This window comes from Notechis scutatus, chromosome 3 (assembly GCF_049901735.1).
Source record: "Notechis scutatus isolate UNSWTSFEM ecotype Mainland chromosome 3, rNotScu1.2, whole genome shotgun sequence".
In the NCBI taxonomy this organism is placed as follows: Eukaryota; Metazoa; Chordata; class Lepidosauria; order Squamata; family Elapidae; genus Notechis; species Notechis scutatus.
The window spans coordinates 71,657,284-71,682,426 of NC_142011.1; the positions used below are offsets into that span (position 1 = coordinate 71,657,284).

General features: G+C 34.8%; 1 protein-coding gene across 7 annotated transcripts in view; it reads left to right on the forward strand.

The window, feature by feature from the left end:
* LRRC7 (leucine rich repeat containing 7) overlaps positions 1-25,143 on the forward strand; it is a 197,538-nt gene that overhangs the window by 139,527 nt on the left and 32,868 nt on the right. For 6 of the 7 annotated variants that reach the window (XR_015748611.1, XM_026665686.2, XM_087960465.1 and 3 more), the window contains 10 exons: positions 6,767-6,896; positions 7,910-8,025; positions 11,057-11,126; positions 12,092-12,191; positions 12,833-12,957; positions 17,131-17,181; positions 18,333-18,533; positions 20,769-20,880; positions 21,979-22,159; positions 23,169-24,843. Coding sequence is in view for 6 of the 7 variants with exons in the window: in XM_026665686.2 (XP_026521471.1) it covers positions 6,767-6,896; positions 7,910-8,025; positions 11,057-11,126; positions 12,092-12,191; positions 12,833-12,957; positions 17,131-17,181; positions 18,333-18,533; positions 20,769-20,880; positions 21,979-22,159; positions 23,169-24,843 (2,761 nt within the window). In the remaining variant the exon portion in view is untranslated. The remainder of the gene's footprint in view (positions 1-6,766; positions 6,897-7,909; positions 8,026-11,056; positions 11,127-12,091; positions 12,192-12,832; positions 12,958-17,130; positions 17,182-18,332; positions 18,534-20,768; positions 20,881-21,978; positions 22,160-23,168; positions 24,844-25,143) is intronic. The other variant, XM_026665685.2, reaches the window with a different exon arrangement.

Genomic DNA, 25,143 nt, shown 5'->3' on the forward strand with positions numbered 1-25,143 from the left:
TGGATTTGGTTGGTGTGGAAAGAATCACAAAGTATTTTTAAAAGTTCAAAATTTGCCTTTTGAGCTCTTTCTCTATTGCTTAAAACACAACATAGGGAGCAATAATATTATTGTTATTTTCACATCTAGTAAGTCTTCACAGAAAGGAAATATAATGTAAGATAGCTAACAGTAGATAATATTTTTCGATAAACCTATACCATCCAGTTATAACTTTTATACAAAATGATAGTGGCAATAATACTATGTAAAAGTCTAAACTCTTTTCTGACATGATAATTTTCTTAGTGTAAAAATTTTTATGGATAAAACATTAACAAAATGCATTATATCTAGGTGATGCATTTTTATGATTCTTATGAATATTAATAGTCCTTGCATTTTATTATTATAAACAAAATATACAAATTGAACTCCTAAAGGAAGTTTTATTGAGTTCAGATCTAGTTACATAAAGATAAATAATAGTGGAAAGAATAATTATTCATCTGTAATCTACTAAAATCATGACCGTATGAAAATCTTCATATAAAATGTTTGGACATTATTGAAGAATTTATAAATTGCATTATCTCTGACAAATAATATGTATCTATTCCTGGTCTCATGTTTCAGTGGTAGCATCCAAAGCCAATACGTGCAACAGACATTGTGGAATATTATGAATTTTAAATTAAATTTAATGTCAGTTCATAATAAATTATATACAGCATCTCATAAAATCAATCTGTGAATGCAGTCTCACATTAGTAATTGTAAGAAATCTTCCATTTCTAACACAAATCTGTTTCAGATAATATTGAGCAAACTGCTGACATAAAATTCAGTTAATCATGTTTAATAAAGTTAAACATGTATAAGGGCCACATTAGGAATTAAATCATGGCAAGAAGAGCAGCAAAACATGATTATTTTTTCCATTCTTATTGTATCCAGGAGTAGTAGCCTTGTTTAGAATGACACAGTCTTTTGAGGAGGGAGGAGTCACAGGAATAACTTCAAGGCCACTATGAGGAATATTCCAGGCACTTCGCATATAAAGTTGCTCAAATCTACTCAGAGTTAGACTATGCCTGGACAAGTTCATGTGAATTGACTAAGGCAAGGGTCGCCAAACTTTTCAACCTCAGGGACCACCAAACTCATACTTTTAAATCTCGAGGACCACTAATATGAATTTTTTAAAAAAGATAATATATTTAATATAAATTTTTAATATTTTATATTAAACATAAATTTAATATTAAATTTTAATATTAAATACACACACACATGCTTATTTAATTATAACAAAATTGTAAAAGCTTAATCATAACTGTGGGGCAGAGCAAAGGGAAAGGAGGGGCCTCTCTCATCCTTTGGGGAGGGAAAGAGGGAGGATTTAAGAAGCCACATGATGCCTGGAGGCTGGGAAGATCTGGACAGGGAGGAACCGGCTCCCCGTCAAATGGAAGAAAAGCAGATCCCCCCAAATCTGGTCGCCTGTCATCTCATATCTCCCCCAGTCAGAGGAACCTCTCCCTCCTTTGCCAGGTGTGGCTGCCTGGAGTTGGGGGAGGGAAGGAGGGCCAGGCTGGAAGTGCTGAGGGATACAGTCTCCTAATAACCAGGCAACGACCCCCTTCGGCCTCCACATAAGAAGAGGACTCCCCAAGGCTAACCCTCTAGGTTTCTCCCACTGCTTCCAACCAGAGAAGTGTCCCTCCCTGTGTGGACGCTGAAGTGGGGGGTGTCAAGCCCAGAAAAGCTCAAGCTCTCACCTGCACAAACAGGCTGGTTATTAGGAGCCCATCTTCCTCAGCGCTCTTTTGGTCTGTGCATTTGGTGTCCCCCCTCCCCCCCCCTGCCCCATGCCAAAGGAAAGCCAACTGGGCTTTTCCTTCCCTCCTACCCTTCCTCCTCCTGCTCCCTTCCCCCCACTCAATCCTACTTCAGGACAGAGGAGAATGCGCTGAAAACGTGTGTTGGCTTTTCCAACATGCCTTTCTCCGGCGCTCGCCCGCAATTCTTCATGTTCCTCCAGTCCTGGCTTGCTAAGAGGGGAGAGCAACCCTGACGTTTCTGCTGCCCCCCCCCCCCCAGGAAAAGAAAGCATGCAGAAACAGTTCTCGCTGGGGTGAAAGAGCAGAGATCAGAAGGCACAGGCAACAGAAAGCGGCACTTTTCAAAGGCGTCAGCTTCCGACTTCTCTTGCCTGTGCCTTCCTCGATCTCAGCTCTTTCACCCCAGCAAGAGCTATGTTTCTGCTGACTTTTCCTGTGCTTTCCCTGGGCAGTGATGGCTGGGACTTTGGGGGTGGGGGGCAGCAGAGCAGAGTGCCAAGAGGGACGAGGAAACTGATGCCGACGCCCCATTCCAGACCTCTAAACTAAATGGTGAGCACAGACTTGCCCACTCTGCCCCCTACCACCACCACCAGCCAGTACTTTTCCTGTCCTGGGCCATCCCTACCGCCCGTGGCCATCGAGTAAGAGTCCAGGCCAGGAGAGGCAAACTGGAAGGTCTGGGAGTGCCGCACAATTGCAAGTAGCACGGCGCTCCTGCACCTTCCGTCCATCTCCATTGCCGCTTCAGCCCCCTCTTGCTGCAACAGCACCATTACCTCATCCTGCCCGGCAAGGGCTACTCTGCTTTTAGCAGGTTTGCGCTCGGCCAAAGGGTGGGAGCCAGCGGGTAGGTGGGCTTTGGGGGTTGCTTTAGGGGGACATTTCTCTGCGGCCCACCAAAATTTTCTCACAGCCCACCGGTTGGCGACCACTGGACTAAGGCATTGTTTTGTTCTGTTAACTGATAGATGTTTGACACCGTAAATCCTGAGGAGATAGACAAGATGTTTGGTGCAATTAACATGACCACCTATCCTTTAAATTTATGACCCACCTGATTATTTAGAGTTGTCCAGATAGTGCCTAGTGGCTGGGCGATGTGATAATGAATGATCCTTGAGTAAGGGAATGGCTCATCCTTCTCCTCAAGAAGCCATCGCTTGTCTGAACAATTTCTCCAATCTTCTTGTTAAGATTTCAGCTTAGAGGAACCAAGATGAAGTAGATAACCTAGATCATTTTTTAAATCAGGATTCAGACCAGAATGTAGTATGGAGATGGCATTGATCACCCTTATTAATGACCTATGGCTGAGCTGGGATAGCGATGGTGCAATTGTCCTGGTTCTCAGTAGCTTTCAATAACACTGATCATGTTATCTTTCTGGACCAAATGAAGGTAAAGGGAGGAGGAGGGGAGGCAGAGGGACAGGCACAATGTTGTGATAGTTCTTATCCTTTTTCCACCACCAGTACCAGTTGGTGTTGATGGGATGGGGAGAGAGAGAGAGAGAGAAAAATGTGATTGAGCCAGTGACTCCTGTTTAACATCTACATTTAAATCATTGGGTGATATCATCAGTCAACAGGGGATTGGATATCAGTATGCTTGATCAATTCGCTTGAGTTCTACATTTCAACTTCTACTTGACTAAGAGATGTTTAAGAGTTCTTGTTTTTACAAAATCATTATTTTGACAAATAATTTTGTTAGAAGTTAGAAATCTCCTTTATCTGTATAGCCAGCCAGCAAACCTATCTATCTATCTGACTTCCTTCCTTCCTGGTCACTGAACTATGATTTTTCATATTTGCACAGATCTTTTCCTCCAAATGTTCAGAAACATTTCTGAAGACAGCTAAATATATATATTTCTACACTCATGAATCAAGAGATTTAAAATATTTCAACAATACTTAAGACCTATTTGGTCTTAGAATGTCAAGTTTCTCTGAACAGTATTCAATCAGAATAATTGATTTTAAAGTAATGAGGAACCATAATAGATAATTTTAAATTGATATAATAATATATCATTAATATAGTAATTTATAGTTATTTATTAACATAACTTCAAAACAAATGATTTCAATATTGTATTAATGAATAATTAATTTGCAAACTGGAGAACTATACAGTTCTTTCTATAAGATTACATGCAATGTTTAGAGTCATATTACCATGAACGTCATTAGAAACCCAGAGTTTCTTTCCTATAATAGTTTCAGCTTTATTTATTTCAGGCCATATTGACAATTATAAAGGAATATTACATCTTTTAGCATGCTGTAGAGACAATGAATCATGACTGTTCTGCCAGGTGGTCTGTTAAAGTACAATGCTTATCACTGGATTAGCTTCTGTCAGTGCAAGCATAAAGTAGATCTCAGCTAATTTTTCTGAATGTTAGCTTTCAAAACAATTGCTTTCTCCGGTTTGAATGACAGCTTGGCAGCACAAACAATAAAATCAAAAACCTAACAGAGCCTTCAGCTGTTCTGTTTGCAACCTAGTTCACTAATCACCACACAGCTTTAAAAGGATGATAGATTTCAGTCTTTCATGCAAGTTGAGCAGCTACTACTGGTAGCAGAAAAAAATGGGAACTAAATAGGTTATTGGTTATAAATCAATTGTTTTAGATTTCTTAGACTAAGGAATTTTAAAGATAACATAAAAAATAGAGGATTTACAGGATTCTCATCCTTTTTCATGAGTCCAGGCAGTTTGTGAGAAAGAAGTTTGGAATTGGGCCATCTGTAAAACATATTATTACAGACTGTGAGATATCAGGATGTGTCCTCTTTCCACCTACATTTCAAAACTGGTAGTCAAGAATATTCCTGTTAAATAATAACTCCTCTTTGCCCCAAATCCTCCCCTAGATTATTCAGAGATGATTTAGATAGCTGCAAACAGTCAATTGTAGATATTTAAGTGAAATTGTTGAAGTTCTAATTTAAATAACAATACGAAGATGTACTTAATCAATCAACTTCAAATTCATCGTTTGGTATATGTGGCAATTTTACAATAACTACAGGTAGTCCTCGATTTATGACCTCAATTGATGGGTTAATTTTTTTTTTTTTTTTTTTTTTTTTTTTTTTTTTTTTTTTTTTTTTTTTTTTTTTTTTTTTTTTTTTTTTTTTTTTTTTTTTTTTTTTGTTTTTTTTTTTTTTTTTTTTTTTTTTTTGGGGGGGTGGGATAATGTTTTTTTTTTAATTCTTTTATTTTCTTTGATTTGTTTGTTTTGGTTTTTATTTTTTTTTTTTTTTTGTGGGGATGGTGGTGATTGTAAATGCGAAAAATGATCATGTCATTTTTTTTCAATCACATTGTAACTTTGAGTGGTCACTAAATGAACTGTTGTAAGTTGAGGACTACCTGTAATCATATCACCAAATACCTTTAACAGCAATTGTTTTTCTCTGTATTTCTTTTTCCAATACAAGGTCTATATAGAATGGTACTTATCAGTCTGAAAAACAAATCATTCCTACAAATGATAAAAATTTCCCTTGAATGTCTCATTTCTAAGGGCTGATACAAGTAACATAACTTTAATTGTGAATTTTTATTTTTTATGGTCATTAAGAGAATCAAAGCAGGAAGGTATAGTCTGTTTTAATGCAGTTGGAATTAAGAAACAACTATGACCAAACAATAGAGCCTAAAGAAAACATAGCATTCAAGTAAGAGCAACCAACAAATCATTAAGTTTTTAAACTAAAACATTTTTTTAAAAAGCAAATGTTGTATGGTATTATGGTTACAAGTATATAATACTTCAACTTCAATGTTTGTCATTTTTTCTTACAGGAATTGAGGGTTTAAAAATATTGATAAAATTCATTTCATTAATACCATATTTTTCAGAATATAAGATACACTCCCCCCCCAAAAGTGGGTGGAAATGTCTGTGCGTCTTACACAGCAAATATTGCCAAAGCTCTGCCCACCCATCGGCCCCCACCCTTTGACCTCTGCCTCCCAGCAAATTGCCTCCTTGCAGCAAACAGCCTGGTCAGCTTCAGCACAGCCTGATTAGCACAAGCAGCTGATTGTTAGAAGGATCAGCCTCCCAATGATCAGCTGTTTCAGGCTGCAGGGATTGCCATCATCTATTGCCGCCTCTGCATGCCCCATTTTTGGCCTCTGCATGCCGTGTTTTCAGCCTCCACCCACCCATTTTCTGCCTGTTCCGATCCCCATCAGCCAGAACTGGCCAAAAATCAGGTGTGCAGAGGCCGAAAACGGGGCATGTGGAGGCTGAAAATGTGGTGCGTGGAGGCAGCAATAGATGATGATAATCCCTGCAGCCTGAAACAGCTGATCATTGGGAGGCTGATCCAACCAAAAATCAGCTGCTTGTGCTAATCAGGCTCTGCTGAAGCTGACCAGCTAGGTGCATCTTATACTTCGGAGCGTCTTATACTCCGAAAAATGCAGTAATTTAACTATTCCTGTTTCATTTATATACATGTTGTAGTACAGAATAAGAAAAATCTAATTTTGCTATACACACACACACACACACGTATATATTTATCCGCATGTTTTGACAAATATCTATTTGTAATTTGTATTTTTTTACATTAATGCATACTCATTACTAAACCCTCACATAGAAATCTTCTTAGGTAAAGTAGCTTTGAGTCTGGAAAACTGGCAGTTTTTGTTGACAATCATGGTACTGAATGGATTATTGCTTGCTTTAATTTGAAAGCAGCTCCAAATCTCTATCCCTTTTGTACTTCCAATGTACCTTTATTTTGTAATTGCAAAAAAAAAAGTGTCAGATAATTGATATTTTCACCCAGTGAAAATCTTATGCCTATTTGCATAGTTTACAAATCAGAATATAGAAAGTTAATTACAAAGAAAATAATGATTAATCCCTTTGAGAGCTAGACTAACAAATGCACTTAACATTTCAGTTTATCTTTATTAGAAGAATTTGACTGCAGCTGTAATGAACTGGAGTCTCTACCTCCCACCACTGGCTATCTGCACAGTCTCCGAACTTTAGCTGTAGATGAAAACTTCCTGACTGAACTTCCCAGAGAAGTAAGGATTTATTGGGAAATACAATCTATTTCAGTAATACCTAGTCTTCATCTAAAATATTTTTTTCATTTGTATCATTATTAAAAGGTATCAGGACTGTGTGCTTTAGTCATTGGTTGAATTGGAAATGATAGCATCCAGGTGGAGTTTGAAATGTTATAGTTTGCAGTAGTTCCAGATTTAATTATAAGTGTATTGATGATGGCTCCCTCAGCCATCAAGTGCTTCTAAATTGCTTTCTGTACAGAAAAAAATGCAGCAGCTAACGCATTTCAAAGAGAAAATGATAAGAGTCTCAGGAGATTTGAAGGAACTTATATGTAATATCAATGTAGTATTGGTCTGTAATGTGGAGAACAGTGTTATGAATACTGTGTTAACAGGCAGCAAAAGCCATCCCGTATAATTCCTTCTGAATAATTTATATTGCAAAAACACACCGCGGATTACTGGAAACTTTCCTTCCATAATAGTTGAAGGAATACTAGCACCTAGCAGACCACATCCATAATCCATCAGCACAATCAAGGAGGACCAATTTCATTTTGCTTTCAGATTTATTTTGCCTTAGTAGTCATCTTTTTTTGAAAATGCTTGGCCCAATGAAAAAGCCAATAATGTCACATCTGTTCCAATTTCAAAATTTTTAATCATACATTGTGTGAGGGACTTTTATTTTCAACCTTTCTAATCATTGAATCAAGGAAGCATGTTTTTTATTCTGTCTGAGCTTTCGGATTCATGCTGCCCATCTTCAGGGAGAGGGAAGTTCACTGAAGAGAGAAGTTCCCTGTGGATGGGCTCCAGCATCGGTCCAAAAACTCAGAAGACAAACTCTCTGGTCCCAGTGACCAACCCAAATTGGATCCTGCAACAATATCCCGGGGCACATATATTTGCTTTCATTTGTGAAAATTAATGAATTTAATTAATTTGAAGGCATCCCAATTCATTAATCCTAAACTGTTGTTATATCACTGAACATGTCTAATAGTTGTCTTTCTTATCTACAGATTGGCAGCTGCAAGAATGTAACCGTCATGTCCCTCCGTTCAAACAAACTGGAATTTCTTCCCGATGAAATTGGTCAAATGCAGAAACTCCGTGTCTTAAATTTGAGTGACAACAGGTAATACTTTTATTGTTTTAAATTTACTTATTTTTTGAGCATCACAAGGATAGAGAACCATCTGCTGTGTAAATTACTAAAATATTCTTCTTTTAAAATGCTACCAGATTATCAGTTGACAGAATAACAAATACAAATTCATACTCTTTGCTTCTAGATATTTTGCCCTTAGGAAGAACTTCTGTTCTGGAACTGTTATATTTTGCTGCTCTAGTTATTTCATTCTTACCATTAAGAAGCTGATATTTTTTAAGGAACTGATCAATGATAATATAATCCATATAATTAAAATTGAAGGAAACAAGAAGGGGGTAACAACAACAAAAATCAGATTAGGTTTGAAGTAGCAGGTAGTAATTCGGTATCTACATGGTCACCTAATTGGGTGCAGTAATTAAGAAACTATTTCTGACTGCCAATTGCTTAATGGAGTTGAATGCAAATACAAAAAAACTGGCGCAGGGCAAGTAATCTCGTTACTCTCTGGTTAATCTCTCTTATCCAAAAAAGTTGAGAGTATCATTGTTCTGACCCAGCTTCCCAACACAACAAACCCTCTGAAGTGAACTCAAGGATTCATTTATTTGGACTGCCAGCAGCCCTCGCAAAGTTTCTCACAATGCAGGTTAACAAGTCCATCCGGCTGGAAGATTGATAATCGTCTGCCACATCTATTCATCTGCACCCCTGCCTTTTATCTCCAGAGCTAGGGTGAGGCTTCGTTGGCAGCAGTGGCTCTTCCTTCCCAAGGATCGGCCCATGGATTTCCACTGCTTTCCTCTTCTCTGCCTTCTGCACATCCACACATCAGGCACTGGACCCAGCTGTTCTTCCTCTTCCTCATCAGTCACCTCCAGACCCGTGGGCTGTTGACTTTCCATCTGTGGGCTGATGAACAGCCCAGGCTCCGCCTTTGTCTCTTTCTCTGCTAGCTCCATTCCCTCTTCCTCCTTGGAGCTCTCAGTTTGCCTTGATGCTGATCTTGACTCCCATGCCTCCTCTGATTCAGCTGCTGGAGGGACCAGCGGCCAACAGGCCACAACAATTCCAAAATACAAAGACCTGCAAATAGAAGTAGAATGACTGTGACAAAAGACAGCAAAAATAGTACCAATAGTGATAGCTGCATTGAGTGCAATCCCAGGACATCTGGAATACCACTTGGACACATTAGCATTGATAAAATTACTATTGGTTAATTGCAAAAGGCAGCTTTACTCAGAACAGTTTACATCCTGCACAGATACCTCTAACACCATGAAACAATAATATCTGTCTATCCCAGGTCTTTGGAAAGAACTCAATAGGTGGATAAAAATGTCACATCCCAGTTTAAATATCTGTCTGACTGTGTGATCAACCATAACATAAATAATTGCAGGAGGAGAAACAGGTACTAAATGCAAATAATTGTGCTCATTTAGGTGAAACAAGTACTAAAAGGCAGCTTGAACTAATTTAAAAATACCTTTCCTTCCTCTAGCTATTAATTGAAGAATTTGGCTATGTACACTCCTAAACATTTTGCAGCATTGTAGGCCTCTTGATATCAACAGTTTAAAAAATAAGTGTAAAAATAATAATACTACTTGTAGCTTCCCATTGACATCTGAATTTAAGTATATATAATTTTGGATAGATAATTCTTTTGTTCAGATCTAGCATGGCTATTCTTTCATTTAATACAAAGTAATTTGGAGTTCAACATAAAAGCTTCTTGTGAATGGAATGTAATTCATATCCTTATTGTGTTTCTAAGATTTCTTTTTATATGATAAATTCTGGGCATGCTGTATCATAGAGAGAATGAAAATGACACCAGCATTTGTATGAGCAACTTCAGTGGCGTAAGCTGGTTTACATGTGCACCAAATTGTTTTCATCTTTTTGTGGCAGAAGCATGAAAGGAGTGTCACATCACATCTTATACAACATCTATAGTCAATGAGACTATATAGCACAGTGTACAGCAATGAGATTCCTTCAAAAGCAAGAGAACTTGCTACATAAATGGAATAGCTAAAATATTTTTTGAAATGGATCCTTATTGGGTTTATACAGGTAATTCTCAATTTACAACGGTTTGTTTAATGACTGTTACAATGGTACTGAAAAAAGCGACCCATGACAGCTTTTCACATGACCTTTCCAACACCCCCATGGTCAAAATTGATCAAATTTAGATATTTGGCAACTGATTCATATTCATGACAGTTGCAGTATCCCGGAGTCATGTGATCACTTTTTATGACCTTCTGAGAAGCAAAGTTAATGGGAAAGCCTTCTAACTAACTTAATAACTGCAAGTGATTCACTTAGCAAATATAGCAAGAAAGGTCATAACATTGGGCAACATTCACTTAACTGTTTCATTTAGGAACAGAAATCTTGGACTCAATTGTGGACATAAGTTGAGGACTACCTGTATGAGCACCAGTTCCAAAATAATAGTTTAATAAATCTAATAAATCAGAATCTCAATCAGGTCTCTTTTTCATTTTTACTGTTATATATTATCATGGAGAAAATTAATATGACAACTAATTTAAATAAATGTCTTCAAATTGTAAATAAGAAAAAAAAATCAAGCAACATCATAAAGCAGAAATTAGGGCTAGCTGGAATCTATACAGCCAAAAATATTTTTAAAACAATAAAATATATTCCTATTAAATATATTTAAAACTGTGTTCTTTTTAATAAAAGTGAAGTTTCTAGATTGCAACTAATTCCAAAGTGCTTGACAGTTGTTGCATATAGATGAGCAAATCACAGCTAAAATTGTCGGTAGTATCATTTATTATTTTAACCATCTAAAAATTTAGAAACATTTTTAATTTTAAATGAAAAAGTTAAATTAATGTTTCTATTAAAAGATTTTTTAAATAATTAAAAGATATATTAAAAATTACTAAATATTTATTGTGGAATACTGCAAAGTGTTGTTTAAATAATTGGCAAAGTCTAAATAAGTATTCAGGAAGGATTGATTTTCTCTAAATATTTGTGTTTGTTTGTATTTAAAAAACAGGTTAAAAAATTTACCCATAACTTTTACAAAGCTTAAAGAACTTGCAGCATTGTGGCTTTCAGACAACCAGGTATGTATTTAATATCCATTTGTACATAAACAAAAGGGGACTGGTATACTGGTATTTGTAAAATTCATTATCATCATGACATCATTAAGTCATAATTTCAGATTGTGCATTTTGGATACAGAAATTTAAACAGTATGTTTCCCCAAATTTTTACCTATTGTCAATTTTTTCAGTAAATCTGATGATGGTAAAGAACTTGGATTCTTGGTAAAAGAACTGACTGTCAGGAAACTGTCTGCAATATATAGACTTTTTGTTTCTTTTTTTATGAATAGTATTTCCATATTTTTTTAGAAAATGTAATTAATAAATAAATTTGTTTTGAACTGACTTAAGTGCAAGATTTTGGTTTATCTTAATATATCATTTGTCTTAGTAATTTAAAAGTAAAAACAAATCACATTGTGCTTTAGTATTTGTATGAAGCGAGGCACTATGAACGTGTTTCACACAAGAAGAAGCTCAAGACCTGTTTGATACTATCCTATCCCTACCCTACCCTTCAAATGCAAAATGATACTGCAGTTTTTCTCTGATTTAAGTGAGCCAAGCAGAGATACTATAGGAAAGGATATACTGTATATGTAAAATGTGTGTACGGGTGTGTGAATTTCATGTGTGCTTCTGAATTGTATCCATAGATTTAAAAACAACATATTTTCCTTTCTGCATCAAAACAGTATGGCAACAGAACGAACAATAAATAAATCACAATAGTGCATCATCATTCATTGTTTGTAGATGTTACAGAGGTCATAATGCAATACAATTTTGTACCTGAATATTAAGTTTTAGCAGGTTTTCATTTTAAATAAAGGTTATTACCAGCACCCTTTGTAACAAAATACTACTTGTTAGCATTCATAATATTTTTAATTCCATAATTTAATTTGCTTCATTGTTACTTTTTTCCCATGAGATAGAATGTTATATATTGTGTGTGTGCATTTCTCTTTAATGTATAGTCTAAGGCTCTGATTCCTCTTCAAACTGAGGCGCATCCAGAAACAAAGCAAAGAGTGTTAACTAACTACATGTTTCCTCAGCAACCTCGTGGTGATGAAGGTAAGATTATTAACCAGTTTTTCTGAATGCACAAAAAAACACAATAATTATTTAATATTCAAAAGTAAGTAGAAATCTTATTAATAATTCTGTTGTTTTTATCATTGTAATATCATTCAAATCATTTACATATTTCTGAAGCAATTTCAGGAAGGCATGCCTTGTTTAGTTTTACAGATTTCCTGGCCAATTTATCCTAGATTAGCTTTTGCTTTCTGCAGTCAGAATTATATCCCAAAACCAGAGTGTTACAGAAACTAGAACTTGCATAGATTTAGAAATAACAGATCTCAGTATCAAAATAATTCTATATTTAGGATGGCAAGTCTTAGGCTGTTTATTATAATATCATAATTTGAGGGTTATGCTATAAAGACTTATAATGAGTGAAATTAAGCTCTGAATAATTTTCAATAGTTTTCGAAGGCTCAGGAAATATTTTTGTCTACATGCACTAAGCATAGGTAAGGAAAACAAAAATTCATAGAATCCATAAATGAATAATGTAGAAATGAAAAAAAAAATACATGGCATGCAACTGTGCCTTTTTATTTAGAGTCATTATAAATTTAAAAGAATAGCAAATAAAATTTGTTAGGTAGTTTATTTGATTCTAGCCATCATTTCTAAATTAATTACAGATTTCCAGTCTGATAGTGATAGTTTTAATCCTACTCTATGGGAGGAACAGCGGCAGCAACGTATGACAGTGGCCTTTGAGTTTGAGGAAAAAAAGGAAGAAGAGGAAAATGCAGGAAAAGTTAAGGTAAGTGGAATTATATTTCTTGGTTATAGTTGCAGTTCAGGTAACATTCAGTGAATATAGAAAATAAATAAATTATGGGTGGAATACCTATGACCTTCTAGAACGTGCTGAACCTAAGTTGTCAGTACTCCACTTTGAGCCCCAGACTGACTTTGTTCAGCAACATTTGGAGTACCATAAATACCCAACCACTGGAATAGTATCTATTCCATGTATCTATGTATCAATGTAGTATCTAGTAGGTACATATATATGAAATATTACTGATTGTATAGGAATATCTTTTGAAATATGGATTGTCTTCTGGGACTTTGCTTGAACTGTGCAGTGTAAGCTATGACAGATGGAATGTTGCAAATGCTTAGAGCCTCTTCTTCTATGGCTGGCAGTGTGAAAGACTACATATTTTTAAATCTGCATTGTGTGAGGACATTCTATGACTCTGATTCTCTTTTTTAAATAATGCTTTCCCTCTAATAGCCATCTTGTCTTAATGCCCATGGTTTGCTTGATAGTTGGTATAATGGCTTGTGACATTTAGAAAGAAAAAAAGTGTCAGTATTATAAATCCCTACTGTATGGAAATTGAAATTACATATTGCCTTCTTACAAATTAGATTTGGCGGAACTAAAATGACTGCATTCTAAATGCCTTTTGTGCCATATTTTTACTGTTTCAAAAAATAGGAATAGTATATGATCAATGGAACTGGATGCCCAAACTTGACAAATGTCTTATCTTATTAGTTAAGAGATTGCTGTCACTTTAAAGGACATTAATAAAGGAGATTCATTCTTTATAAAATAGAATGAGAGAGATAAAAAGGATGTTAGATTCATTTACTAAGCCAAATCAGAGGTAATTACACAACAGGGAACATCATAAGAATTCAATTAATTCATTCATATTGACATAAATGTCTTTTTTTTCAAAATTGCAAAAGCCTAATCCTAACCCTTTATTTCACAAGAAAACTGATACAATATTGATAATGAAACCTTATTTACAATCTTATGGAAAAATATCATTCTACTTTCATAGAATTTTGTATATTAACTATAAGACCCCTTCTTATTTTCAATTCGTTCTTGAATCTCTACATGTTATACAAGGAAAGTATCTCCATTCCATATTCATCAGAGATGGCTCAGAACAGTTTGCTGTCTAAAACAATGACACCTTCCTTTTCCACCTCCTTCCAGCTATAGAAATCAACCAGTTTGACACAAGTGTTATTTCAACACTTTCAATAATACAATACAAATGCAGGACAATCTCCTAATTTGAAGAATACAAAGATTATACTGTTTTTATTAGCATGTGTTTCCTTAAATTGCTATCTCATTCAGTCTAAAGATAGAGTAGATCATATAAAAATGTACAAGATTGTAGCAAGAATGAAATAATGTGACTTTATGAACAAATACTTTAAATGAAGATCTGCATTTCAGTTTCATTTTCAGCATCCCTGAGGTTTACTTCTGTTGTCTCAATTTCATAAGAAAGCAGTAAACCCAATAAGGTTGATATTTCACACAATATTTCTTATGCAAAAATATCTTAGTGTTTGGCTACAATTAGGATTATTTTGATTAACCACAGAAATAGAGGATAAAGTTATATGTATCATTATCTAATTATTACTGCACTAAACTGAAATGCTGAATTTCCCATGAGACCTTGAGATGATTTACTGCATATGAAAATTCATCAAACAAAAAACAATACTGTAAGATAAGTTATCATGAAAGATATTGATTAGTGGGAATCATGATCAAACAGATTGCAGTTGGAATGGAGGCACCTGGAAGTAGTGATATCTTACCCACTATAATAAACTAGCTCTCCTCACAGATATAGCACCTTGAGGCTAGATGCCAAGTTTATTTAAAGCAGACATTTTGAAAATATATTTGATTCTAAAAAACCTGCTAATTAAGTGGTGGTTGGAAGATCAAGGATATGAATAGACTTCATAGGAGAAATAAAGAAAAATAATATCTCTGCCCTAGGACATTGTTTTCCTTCTTGTTGTTTTTGTGATTGAGATTTATTCAAATTTCTTGAATAAATAATCAAGGACATGTCAGGGGCATATACATGTATACACACAAACACACATAACCCTGCTACACATGTAAAGCAACATGTTTATATGGATCACTTATAATTCAACTTTTTCTGCCATCAAATACATTTCTACTGAAATGCTGATAAATTTCAATCTCCTTTAAGAACAAAATTATTTTATGTAATGACCTAAGTGTTGTTCCAGTTCCATAGAAAGGGGGGGGTGGGTGTTTTTTTTTTTTTTTTTTTTTTTTTGTTTTTTTTTTTTTTGGTTTGGGTTGTTGTTTTTTGTTTTGTGTTTTGTTTTTTTTTTTTTTTTTTTTTTTTTTTTGTGGGGTTTGGTTTTTTTTTTTTTTTTTTTTTTTTTTTGTTTTTTTTTTTTTTTTTGTTTTTTTTTTTTTTTTTTTTTTTTTTTTTTTTTTTTTTTTTTTTTTTTTTTTTTTTTTTTTTTTTTTTTTTTTGTGTTTTGGGTTAGGGGAGGGGGGTGAGTTGTGTGGGGGGGGGGGTTTTTGTTTTTTTTTTTTTTTTTTGGTGGTTTTTTTTTTTTTTTATAAAACCAAAAAATGTATTGGGGGGGGGGGCAGCAGAGTTCTTTGTATAAATACAACTTTTGCTTCCTTCCACTTTGCTTCTTTCAAAGTGGATCACTAGTTTTAGTGAGATGTTTTGTTAATGACTGTAACATACATACAATCTGGTTTCGTCTTCAAGTAAAGATAATTTTATACTTCAAGAAAAAAATAACACTACAACTAATTTATATTCTCTTTATATTTACACAAAAACCCTCAAAAATGCATAAAATATTTCAGCAGCAAATAGAAATTGACTGAAATATTTAAATAAAATAATAAAAATAACTTTCCACTGTATTCCTCCTATCTCTCTATAGGCTGTTTATGAGGTTTTAAATTTTACATTTTTAATATTCAGGGAGGTAGCATATATATGATAAATACATTTTCAAAATATTTACATGGTAAGTTATGTCTTCATGTGAAAACCCTTAGTACTTCTAATAGTTACAAAATTGCACAAGAGCCACTGCCAGTAAGATATTATTATACTTGATGGATTCAAACTGAGCAATAACAAATATACATCTGTATATATTTTATCAATACATTACAATTTTTTCCAATGCAAAATGCATTCTGATTTTTAGCAAATCCATTGTGATTTTAATTTGATTAAAAAATAATCTAACCTTAACAATAGACAGGATTAACTGGAAAACTTTAATTAACCACAATATATAGTAGAACACAACCCTATGAACAAACAATACAGGTCAACAACAAGATTCTAAAAGTACACTGAATTTATTCACACTAAATATGAATTCACACGTTCGGAATTTATCTGAAATCAGACTCTGAAACTGTAATTTGATTCCAGATTCTGGATTAAGAAAAAAATCCTGTTAGCCATAATTATTGTTAATATGATAATATTAAAATTTATTAATATACCAATATCTCTGCAAGAACTAAAAATCTGCCAACAATTGAAAATACATTCTTTTAAATCCTCATATTAAAGAGACAGTGGACATATGCCTATTAATTTCACATCATACTGTAGATGTAAATATAGAAAAAGATCAGCATTTTTCCTAAAATGGTTGCAAGTCTAATGAAATAGGAAGTTTTTCAAAATTAAAATTTAAGAAACTTGAAAATATTGCTTGATATCTAATCAGATATGTACTGACTGGTAAATATTTGGGTATTTAAAAAATATTTTCTTACAATCTCATCCAGGTAATGAAACATAGGGTAAAGATTTCATCTTAGAACTGATCAAAATATTTTATATCTTGCCTCTCTGTCATATGCACTGCATAACGAAGGCATTATTTTAAGGGGCAAAAGAACAGTCAATATCAAAGGCCTGATTTTCAAGAAAATGCTTGTCCTAAAGCAGCCTGCTAGGTACTTATAAGTTGCTTTTTACATTTAACTGAGATGGATCTTATAACACATTTTTTCATAACAAATCTGCATTGATGAATCTTATAACATTTGCTTTTGGTCAAGTATATCATTGTTTGCTGAATTGAATTTGACAGTAGAAATTAAAAAAGAAATTCTTCTATCCAGGAATATTGCACTTTGGAAGGTTTTTATCCCCAGCGGCATGCTACTTCTGAGGTAACTTTAAATGTGAAACATAAAAGACCATGAATAGAAAGGGAGTCTAGACTGCATTGGTAATTATCCTTTTTAATATTAATATAGGAATATCTTCACCCTACTTCTATCTAGCACATCTGAGAATAATTTACCTCTGAAAAATAATATTGATCTAAGATAAATTGCTTTAGTCAGATATCTTTGTTTAAGTTTAGCTACTTTGTATTTTAGTAGTTTTTCCAATGCATGCACAATTTGCTTATGTCCCCCCTTTTTGTAGATTGTATTGGGCATCAGTTAAGCCATTGCCCAGATAATTTTTAATACAAGTGCTTAGATGAGCCTATCAGCATTTGCAGTCTTTAGACTATCAATGAGAGCTGTAGTAGTGTTATATCCACTCATTACAGTTAAATAGTTCTTGTGCAGGACATTGACACCATGTAATATTTTATATTGGCTACTGAGGTCTATGTTTCGATGTGCTTGTCTGTAATGCGTATTTTATTATACTTCAACATTGAGTGTAAATTTGTACCATAGTCTGTATTTTTCATATCAGTCAAGCTTTTTTGGATGGATGCCTATTAAGCTGTGTATGCTTTGGAATCTTGGCTGTACATCTATTTTTTATGTTTGTGGTAAATAAAGTGTCACAGTTTATTCAAGTATACCCATTTATCAGAGAAGAAAAATAATTGTTCAATATTGAATGCAATTCACTTAAGTTTCATAGCTTTTATAGACTTAAGGACAATTAGGCTTCTTTTGGGTTGTATATTTTGGGTACAGTATATTCAAATAAGCAGTCACAATATTGTGTTATAGATCCAGAGTTACATTCCTTATATTAGTGAATTTCTAGAATCTGCCTAAACTATTTATAGGAATATTTTGCATCATAAGTATCATGGTATAATTTTGATCACATTTTTATCACTGACAACAATGGATTGGAATTCTGCACCACCCTATTATATGTGATACTGGCTTTTGCATTTCAAAAAGTGCAGTGTAGCAGATGTTCTATGTTAACATTGTCTCAAATTCCTAAATTCACTGTCTGTGTTTTGCAATGTATATCACCTTGGTAATCAAACTGAACATTTTAACAATTCTTCTTCTTTTCTGCTTCTACTTTTAATTTATTTTGTTAACTACATATTCAGGTTGAAATAAATTTAAAGCGTTATCCAACTCCATATCCAGAAGATTTAAAAAACATGGTGAAATCTGTTCAAAATTTGGTGGGAAAATCTACTCATGGAGTGAGGCCTGAGAATTCAGCACCATCTGGCAGTTCAGAACAAGTTGTGAAAGACAAATTTGAGCACAAGTGGCCCATGGCAACAAAAGAGCTGTCAGTGGAGGTAACAAAGAATAAACACCAGTGTTCTTTAAAGTAATGATTTTAAAACTTGGTTGGAAGAAATCACCAAAGAGCAGATCGAATACAAACCAGAGTCCTTCCTACTAGGGATTTTTGATAAGCATATTTCCAAAAAAACCAAATACATAACAATACACATTTTAACAATACACATTTTAACAGCGGCCAGATTAGCCTTCGCTCAGCACTGGAAACAACATCAAATTCCATCAGAAGAAATGATTATTGAAAAAATCTCAAAATACGCAGAAATGGATAAATTGACTTTGGCGCTAAAAAACAAAGACGCTACACTATACTACGATAGCTGGAATTGTTGGTATAATTGGATTGACCAAAGATAAATTATATATCATAAGGCATAAAAGAAAAGTATCAATACATAATAACGAGGTAGCGATATAAGTTAAAAACAGGTGTGGTTATATGACACAAGTTAAGGTGATGAAAACAAAAGAAGATCTTGCAAACTGTTAAAATAAGAATACTTTTTATCCTGTAACCTCTTTCTTTCTTTCTTTTCCCAAATTCTTTCCCTCTCTTCCTCTTCTCTCTTCTTTCTTTTTTTTTTTTCTCTTTCTTTTGCTTATTTGTGTATGTATTGTGACTGGTTTTAATTGTAAAAATTAATAAACTATATTTATAAAAAAAAAAAAGTAATGATTTTAAGATTGAAGCAGTATCTGTCTGTCTGTCTATCTCTATTGTTATTGTCTATTATTCTCCAGTAGTTATTAGTAATTATTATACTGATTTGGAGATCTGAAGAACTTCTAGAGCTAGATCAGGGCTGTCAAACTCATGGTCCACGGGCCGGATGCATCATGCACTGGCCACACCATGTCCAGTTTAGCGAAGAGGGGAAAAGTCCCAATACGTCACATGATGCTGCTGTGACAACACGAGTTTGACATCCCTGATCTAGATGGCCCAAAATAGATGATCAACAGAAAAGTTGGTTTTCTCAAGAGAAGATAAATATAGAAGGGAGGATGTTTCATAACAGTTTTAAGAAATATGGAAGACCCCTTGACTTATGAAAGAAGCATAATCATTAATTTTAAGATGGAGTGTTCTTTCAGCAATTTTGCACATGCATTAGAAACCAATTGCATAGGTAGATTACTTTCTGTACACAAGTCATTTTATTTTTTTAAAAAGTATTCTATTAATAATAAAAACTAAGTAAAACCATTGTTACTACAGATAACAAAAAAAAAGAATGTTAGTACACAAAAACCTTGGTGGTATAATATGAAAATAATGTCAGTATAGCTTAACTATCATCCAGAATGGCACTCAATTGCAGGGAGGAATCAATTGATGAAAATTAAAGGAATAGTAAAAATTATCATGTTTTCTGCTTGTCCTGCAATCTGACCGGTTATAAAACTCTTCAATGCCAGGTACAGAGTAGAAGAAGTAAATTGAGAAAAAAGCAACAGCAAGAAATAGGAAGTAATCAAGTTTGAATTTAAATACCTTAGGTAACATAACGTTGCAACAGAAGATATAGAAAACTAATCTAAAATGCCAAATTGGGAATCCCAGAAAAATAAGCAAACAACAAAGTCTAAAGGTCGAAGAGGAACATTATAACTACAGTAAAACAAGCAATACTCCCAGTGTAAAAATCATTTCCACATGCAAGGGAAGGTGAAGATATTTACCCTAGGTCCATTTTTAGCATACAGCTGAGTCTCATCAATCACCTTGTAGCAGCTCATCTATTTTCCTGCCAAAACTTACAGTCTTCTAGCACTTCTGTGCTGTGTAGCCTCCTGAATGTGCGCTCAGTGTCTCTCAGATCAGGGTCACTTGGTCTTGGCTGAGAAGTCCCTGAGGTGGAAGGCTCTGGCAAGCAGGATTGAGTTCCACAGGCTATTCAGGTCTACTCTGCAGCATGGAACTACTGAGACAAGTAGTCAGCAGGCTTTCAGTAGTTCCAAACTGTCTAATTATGTGAATTAGCTGGGGGCACATCATCATGCTTTTGTGAGCATGAGTTTGCTAGTCATGCTTCTTGATTTTTAATATGTAGGTTAATGTTTTGGATAATTTTAATACTGAATTCTGCCAGATAATATTTGCCACTATCTTCCAAGTGAATGTGCTTAGTATTCATAGTTCTCATAAAAGTATAGTTTAAAGTCCACTGAAAATTGCCTCTTTGTCTTTATGATATTCAATTTTCCAATATTATTCCAATTTACAGGATTCTTTTGTACACCCAGTGAATGACATGAGGATAGGAGAGCTTCGCCCCTCAATGACTGATGCACCATTATATCAACCAAAACTTGTTCTCTTAGGAAAAGAAAAAAAAGGTACTTGATTTTTCTAAACTCCTGTGTCATAACTGGAGATAATGGGTGAAGAATGATGCAGAACTATTATTGTTCTTTATACAGAAATGCTTTGTGGTAAATGCTTTTAAGTATATGATTATAAAGCATCAGACTGATCCTAAATCCTGAATACAGTAGCATAGTTGCTTACACATCAAACTATATGTAAGTAATTTTACAATACTGTGGTCATAGATTATTATGACCATTTGATCATATTGAAGTTGTAGCTGAGAAGATATTGCATTGTTATATATCTTGAAAATAGTTACAGTACTTTCATTTACTGAGGAAAGACAACTGATCCATCTTCAACCAAAGTTCCTGGGCCATCTTGTTTGTGACCTTTGCAGTTTGCTTAAGCTCATGGAGAGTGTGGAATGCTGCAAAAACATCCTTCAGTAGCAAAAAAAAAAATCAATTCTTCCTATCATTATAATTAATATATTTTATCAAAGAAAAATAGCTATTTTAACAAACATATGTATAAGTGTGAGAAGCAAAGTGCAAAACTATAATAATAAATCAATGTGCTGTGTAAGGCTAGCTGCATTACTTGATTGCCATAATCTCTGCAAGTGTCCGATGTGACTGAAGGTTATCAAGCAGAAGATAATGCTGATTAGCTGCATTTGTTTTTTATGTGGAGTCCTAGCAGAAGCACATATGAAGACATGTGGCTAAACAGAAAAGAAAAGGATTAGAAATCACTTTCTGTGTTTAATTATAACATATATTTTGTGTGTGTGTGTGTATGAGGTGGTTAGAATGCAGTATTGCAGGCTAATTCTGCTGGTGGTGCAGTGGTTAGAATGCAGTATTGCAGGCTAATTCTGCTGACTGCCAGAAGTTCAATCCTCACCGGCTGAAAGTTGATTTAGTCTTCCACCCTTCCAAGGTCAGTAAAATGAGGACCCAGATTGTTGGGGGCAATTTGCTGACTCAGTAAACTGCTTCGAGAGGGCTGTAAGGTACTGTGAAGGGTATATAAGTCTAAGTACTGTTGGTATTTTGTTTCCTAAAAATTCATCCCTGAATTTTTAATTTCATATTAACGAGTTACTTTGCTTTTTCCAGAATCAACTGATGAGTCTGAAGCCGATAAAGTTCACTGCATGAATAACAGTGTTTCTTCAGGCACATACTCAGACTACTCTCCATCACAAGCTTCTTCTGGGTCTTCTAATGCTCATGTTAAAATAGGATCTTTGCAGACTACAGCTAAAGATGCAGTAAATAATTCATTGTGGGGTAACAGGTGTGTTTATTTGATTGCATTCAAGTTGACTATAGGGAAATATAATTTATTTAACCAAAAAGCTTAAATAAACAGAACTAAAAAGAATTCAGTCAATCCTACATTTAAAAAAAACTGAAAGTACTCTCTGGTAGCATGGGCTTGTGGACATCATTATAATTTCAGCCAAATTCAGAGAATAATGCTCAGGCCCTGATTCTTGTCTTTGATTCTTGATTTTTCTGAGAATCTCCTATCCAGAATTCAAAAAAATGTTATGCCTCATGAATGAATCAAATATCAAAACTTCTTATACCTTTCACAGATTCCCAAGGGTCTATTTCTACTGAAAATACTAAGCAAAGGTCATAGAAGGTTATGTAATGATTATGTGTCATCTAGTTTTTCTTAATCAATATACACCTGTTTATATTAACTACTGGGCAATTTTATTCCTTCAGGGATATAGCCAATTACTTTTTGAAAGAGGCTTTGACATTGATGGTAAGCTCAGTGCTATCTGCTTAGGTTCCATTAGTATATAAATATATTCCTGAATTTATTATGAAAGGAGGGAGGGAGGAAGTAAGGAAGTTATGTTTGCTTTTCTGTTAATTTTCTCTCTCCCTCCCTCCCTCATCCTCCAATTTCTCCTTCATTCCATTTCTGCTATTTGGATGGAAAACAATTCATTCCAAGGTGGATTTCATTGATAACAAGGAAAGAGCTAAGCACATCAACATAGCTTAGAAGTGTTTCATTGGCCTCATTGTTCTGAAAATTTGTCTGTTCTGCTTGTATAATATTTTGTCTATTGCAGAAATTAAAACAAATCAACTATGACATTAACAAATCACCCACATTCTCAACTAATTTTCATATTCCACTCCAGCCTAGATTAACATTCCATTCAGTAATAGATTGGTTAAACTATGTATGTAATAATGATCAGGTATTTGTTAACGTTTTAATCTGCTGTAATTGACTGTTTTCTGATGCAGGCTTTTTTAAATATTTTTTTTTTTTGCAGGCTTGTCCAATCTTTCCCACAACCCCTTGAGACCAAGCCTTTACTCAGTCAGCGGGAATCTGCTCCAGCAGGAAATTTACAGCAACACAATGATAGGCGTCCAATGAGTGATACCTTTGCTGACAGTTGGAATGACAGCTCTCACTATGATAACACAGGATTTGTGGCAGAGGAGAACACTGTGGAGAATCCTAGCACCAATCCTCTCTTAAGCTCCAAATCAAGAAGCACATCTGCTCATGGACGCAGGCCTTTAATAAGGCAAGATAGGATAGTTGGTATTCCCCTAGAACTTGAGCAACCCACTATGCGAAATACTCCTGAATCAGAAGTGCCTCCATCAAACCCTTGGCAGAACTGGACAAGAACACCCAGCCCCTTTGAAGATAGGACAGCTTTTCCTTCTAAGCTGGAGATCACCCCTACTAGCAGCCCTTTACCTGAAAGGAAAGATCTTGTTAAAGACTCTCCTGAAATATCTAGTACTTTTTCTCCAGGTACACCATGGGAATATCATGATTCCAATACTAACAGAAGTCTCAGCAATGTCTTTTCACACATTCACTGTCGCCCAGAGCTTTCTAAAAATATTATTTCCATCAGCAAAAGTACAGAGAGGCTTTCTCCAATGATGAGAGATTTGAAAACAAGCCGGTTTAAGAAATCACAAAGTATAGATGAGATAGATATTGGTGCATATAAAGTTTATAACATACCACTAGAGAACTATGCAGCTACTACTGATAACGCAGGGATACATGACAGACAAGATAAGATGTTGGGGCCAGAACATGGAATGTCTAGTATGTCCCGTAGCCAGTCTGTGCCAATGCTTGATGATGAACTGACTTATGGGAGCGTAAAGGTCCAACAACAGCAAAAACCCTCTGTGACTAAAAAAGTATACCAGTTTGACCAAAGTTTTAATCCTCAAGGATCGGTAGAAGTGAAAGCTGAAAAGAGACTACCGCCCCCTTTCCAACATACTCCAGAATACATTCCCCAACAGACGAAAAATGTCTCTAAGGATTTGGTTAGTCCCAGAGCCTACCGAGGATATCCACCCATGGAACACATGTTTTCCTTCTCACAGCCTTCTGTTAATGAAGAGACTGTCAATACTCAGTTGACAAGTCAGGGATCAAGGGCTGGATTTTTAAGAAGAGCAGATTCATTGGCCAGCTCCACTGAAATGTCCATGTATAGAAGAGTCAGTGAGCCTCATGAAATGCCTCAAAGTGATAGGTATAACAGACATCAGTATAGAGGAGCTGTGGAACGCCAAAGCAGCATTTCAGTGTCTGAATCCCAGTTTCTCAAAAGAAATGGCAGGTATGAAGATGAACACCCTTCATATCAAGAAGTGAAAACCCAGTCTGGAAGCTTCCCTGTTAAAAACTTAACGCAAAGGAGGCCTTTGTCTGCAAGGAGTTACAGTACAGAGAGTTATGGTACCTCCCAAACCAGGCCAGTTTCAGCCAGGCCAACAATGGCAGCTCTATTGGAAAAAATACCATCTGACTATAACTTGAGTAACTATGGTGAGAAGCCATCAGATAACCCTGATTTAAAGACAAGGCCTACCCCTGTGAAGGGAAATGAGAGCTGTGGTAAAATGCCTGCTGACTGGAGACAACAGCTACTTAGACATATAGAAGCTAGAAGGTTAGACAGGGTATGTCTGGCATTCCTTTGTAATTCATGACTTGAGTTTTTTTATATTTAAAATTGTTGTTTGCAGTGATTAATATGCTATTTGTTAATGTTCTAAGCATATCTCTGTTAAGATAGATAAATGTGTATACATTTCAGGAATTCTTGAAGAATTGAGGAAAAGCCTCACTCATATTTCAGATAATGCCTAAGTGATGACTTACTGTGTTTTTTAAGCTAAACTATCAAGACACTACTAAACTGAGGCTGTATTTATATTCTACTTTTTTACATTATAAAGAGAAAATGACAGGATAAATTC